Source organism: Benincasa hispida, chromosome 9 (assembly GCF_027475165.1).
Source record: "Benincasa hispida cultivar pf3 chromosome 9, pf3_genome.v1.1, whole genome shotgun sequence".
Classification (NCBI taxonomy): Eukaryota; Viridiplantae; Streptophyta; class Magnoliopsida; order Cucurbitales; family Cucurbitaceae; genus Benincasa; species Benincasa hispida.
In genome coordinates, this window is record NC_143486.1 from 2,253,492 (window position 1) to 2,256,974 (window position 3,483).

General features: G+C 34.2%; 1 protein-coding gene across 1 annotated transcript; it reads left to right on the top strand.

The window, feature by feature from the left end:
* Nucleotides 1–1,251: 1,251 nt before the first annotated feature.
* Nucleotides 1,252–2,776, top strand: LOC120086447 (inorganic pyrophosphatase 2-like). Its single transcript, XM_039043103.2, has 4 exons — nucleotides 1,252–1,573; nucleotides 1,647–1,768; nucleotides 1,872–2,073; nucleotides 2,166–2,776. Exons 1-4 carry the CDS (start codon nucleotides 1,436–1,438, stop codon nucleotides 2,523–2,525), a joined length of 822 nt encoding a protein of 273 aa, XP_038899031.1. The 5' UTR covers nucleotides 1,252–1,435; the 3' UTR covers nucleotides 2,526–2,776.
* The last annotated feature ends 707 nt before the right edge of the window (nucleotides 2,777–3,483 follow it).

A 3,483-nucleotide genomic window follows, 5' to 3' on the forward strand; every position in this document is an offset into this window, starting at 1 on the left:
ACTAAAAAAAACATATTTTAAAAACACGAGACTAAATGGATCTATTATTATAAATTTAAAGACTAAAAAAATATATTTTTAAGATTTAGGGACCAAACGTACATATTCTTCCAAATTTGAGGGTTAAAAAATAATTTTCCCATTAACCTTGTTACCTTCATCATTTTCTTGAACTATTATAACCCAAGGGAGGCAATGCCATGTTCAACCCAAAATATTCAAATGAAACAATTCGTTTTATAATATATTATATTAATAATTAAATGAGACATTGAGTTGTTAGAATTTGAGAGATACCAATAATTATTAAAAGAATTGCATACTATTTGATTTTGCTCTGTGCTCGAGCACGCAATAATATTTTTATTGCATATAATAATAATAATAATAATAAAAAAAACGAAGAAAATTAAACGACAAAATCATATCAGTTATAGGGATCTATATATACACCATCAATTATTAAAAAGAAGTTATACACTAGTAATTACTTAGTTAAAGAATCTATTTACATATTAATTAATATTATTATTAGCTCAAAAAAAAAATCTAGTTATCTAGAATACAATTTAATTTATGAATAGCGATACATATATTTTCGATTAAAGTGTCTATATGTAATATCCAATATAATGTATTTTTATCGACGTATTTCTATTACAATAATTGAATTTCACTAAAAAAAAATAAAAAAAAGAGAGAAAATTTAAGCCTCTAAATTTTACGACATCAAATAGTCAATAGGAAACTTGATTTTTAAATATATATTTTTTTAATTCTTTTGAGTTAAAAAAACACGTGAGAGGAAAATTTTGAAGCTGTGACATTTTATTGGGTATTTGTTTTCATGATTTAATTGAATACATTAAAAGGAATAAAAATTTGAGTAATACTAGGCTACATATATGCATGGTGTTTTCTTACCCACATAAAAAAAAAAATTTAATATTTTTTTGTTTATAAAAGATAGAAAGTATACGTGGCAGCCTTTCTGCTGCACCCAGGTTTTGCCCTAAAAATTTTCTATTGCATGTATTTATGAAAAAAGTGAAAAGAGTGGAAATGAAGCAACCCAGAAGGAATAAAAGGACTATTTTCTCTAGCAGCCACGAGAAACGGGAAGGAAATAGGAATCACCTACAGGCACTCATTCCGGAATATTCTTTGATTCATAAGGCTATTGCGTTTTAAATGCGGCGAATATTCTCATATTCCAATTATTTATTCCTCTATTCCTATTCCACCCATATCAGCCGTTCGATTTCCACTCAATCCACATATCACCAGATCCAACGGCCCACAAGTCTAGCCTTTGATTTCTTCCCCTCCACATTCCGATATAAATACCGATCACTGCCTCCTCCATTATGCAGCAGAGAAAGATTTTCTTGATAATCAACCAGTTTCTTAAAATTTCCGGAATTTCCAGAGAAAGATGGCTGGAATTGTCGTCGTTTTTGACTTCGATAAGACGATCATTGACTTGGATAGCGATAATTGGGTGGTGGACGAACTCGGCGCCACCGATTTGTTCAACGAACTCCTCCCTACGATGCCATGGAACTCTCTCATGGTATTATATCTTCTGTTCGTTCTCATTCTAGTATTTTCGCTAGCAGAATAGAAATTAATTCTTTGATTTTCAGGATCGGATGATGATGGAGCTCCATGCACAAGGAAAAACCATTGACGATATCGTTGAAGTCCTCAAACGCGTTCCGATTCATCCCGATGTCGTTCCTGCCATTAGAGCCGCTCACGCCCTAGGGTAAAGAATCGTAGAATCTCTTTCTGTTTCTGATTCTCTTTTTATGTTTCAATCTCTCATTGAGTTACAGCGGTTGAGATTATGCGTTCTCTTTGTCTTTCAGATGTGATTTGAGGATTGTGAGTGATGCGAATATGTTTTTCATTGAGACGATCTTGGATCATCTCGGAATAAGAGAATGCTTCTCCGAAATCAACACGAATCCAGGTTTCGTCGATGAAGAAGGAAGGCTGAGGATTTTTCCTATCCACGATTTCCATAAATCTTCTCACGGATGCAATCTCTGCCCTCCGAACATGTGCAAGGTACTGTGTCTCTGTACTTGCAGCACTATATACGTTCAGGTCCGAATCGATTAATTTCTTATATGCTGAGAGATTTTTATTCGCAAAATCAGGGGCTCGTTATGGAGAGGATTCAAGCGTCCTTAATGTCGGAAGGGAAGAAGAAAAAGTTCATCTATCAAGGCGATGGAAGTGGCGATTACTGCCCTAGTTTGAAGCTTGGAGAAGGGGATTTTCTGATGCCGAGGAAGAATTTTCCATTGTGGGACTTGATTAGCCAAAATCCGCTTGTAATTAAAGCAGAAATCCACGAATGGAGCGATGGAGAAGAGTTGGGGAGGATCTTGTTGAGCTTAATCAACAATGTTTCCATAGCGGAAAATGCTCAGTTCATGTCGCCTCAAAATATGGCCGTTCCTGTGTTCGAGGCCCTGACTTCGCCCACACCCAAACCAGCAATGGTGGCCAACTGAATTCAATTATACGAACACGCAATATCTTAAATCAATTAACACTTACTGAACTGCCTTTTTTTTGGGTTTATTTGATGATAGTATGTAGTGAAATTTACGTATTGAAGGTGTAACTTTGGCAAACGCCATACACCAATTAGGAAGTTCAAACGTTGGTTTAATTTTCCCAATCATGTTGCCACCTTTGGCACATCTTTGTATGGCTTATGGCCAAGGATGGTTATCTAATTTAGAAAATATTTTAAACTAAATACTTAGACTCATTTTAGGACGATGGGTCCCCCAAAATTTCACGAATCACAGCAATTTAAGGCGACCTTTACTTCCTAGCCAAGGTAATATGAAAAGCCGTTTATGTAAGTTCTAGAAAACAAGTAAATGATATTACATGGTCTAAACTTTAAACTTCAGAAGGGTATAAATTGATGCCTGTTTGAGATTGATCATTTGAACGAAATTAATTTAGAACTTTCAATTTAATCTATAGGTATATGGTAGGGTTGAATTGATCTAATGTTATTCTTTCGAGATATATGTTTCTTTAGAAAAGATCTCTCAATTCTAATTACAATTGTACTTTGTTAGTCCTACATTGCAATAAGAAAGTTATGGGCCCTAAACACTATAAAAGGAGCTTGTTCATGTCAGTCGCGTTTCTTTTTCTCGTTTCTTGATCTCATTCTCGTTTCTTTTTCTTGATTCACGCTCCAACTTACATCTTTGATTCGAGATAAAGAAGATGAGGAAATCTCTTTGGAAAAACGAGAAAAAACGACATAAACATAAATCGTAGAAAAATGAAAAAAATGAACTTGCAAGAGAGAGAGAAGGAGGAGGAAGGGAGAAGGGTTAAAGTGGCATTTATAGTCTAATGACATTAACAGAAAATTTCGAGATATGGGTCATCGATACCAAATTCCCAAAGAAACTTATGCTTTTAGTTTTCAATTGTCTCAAT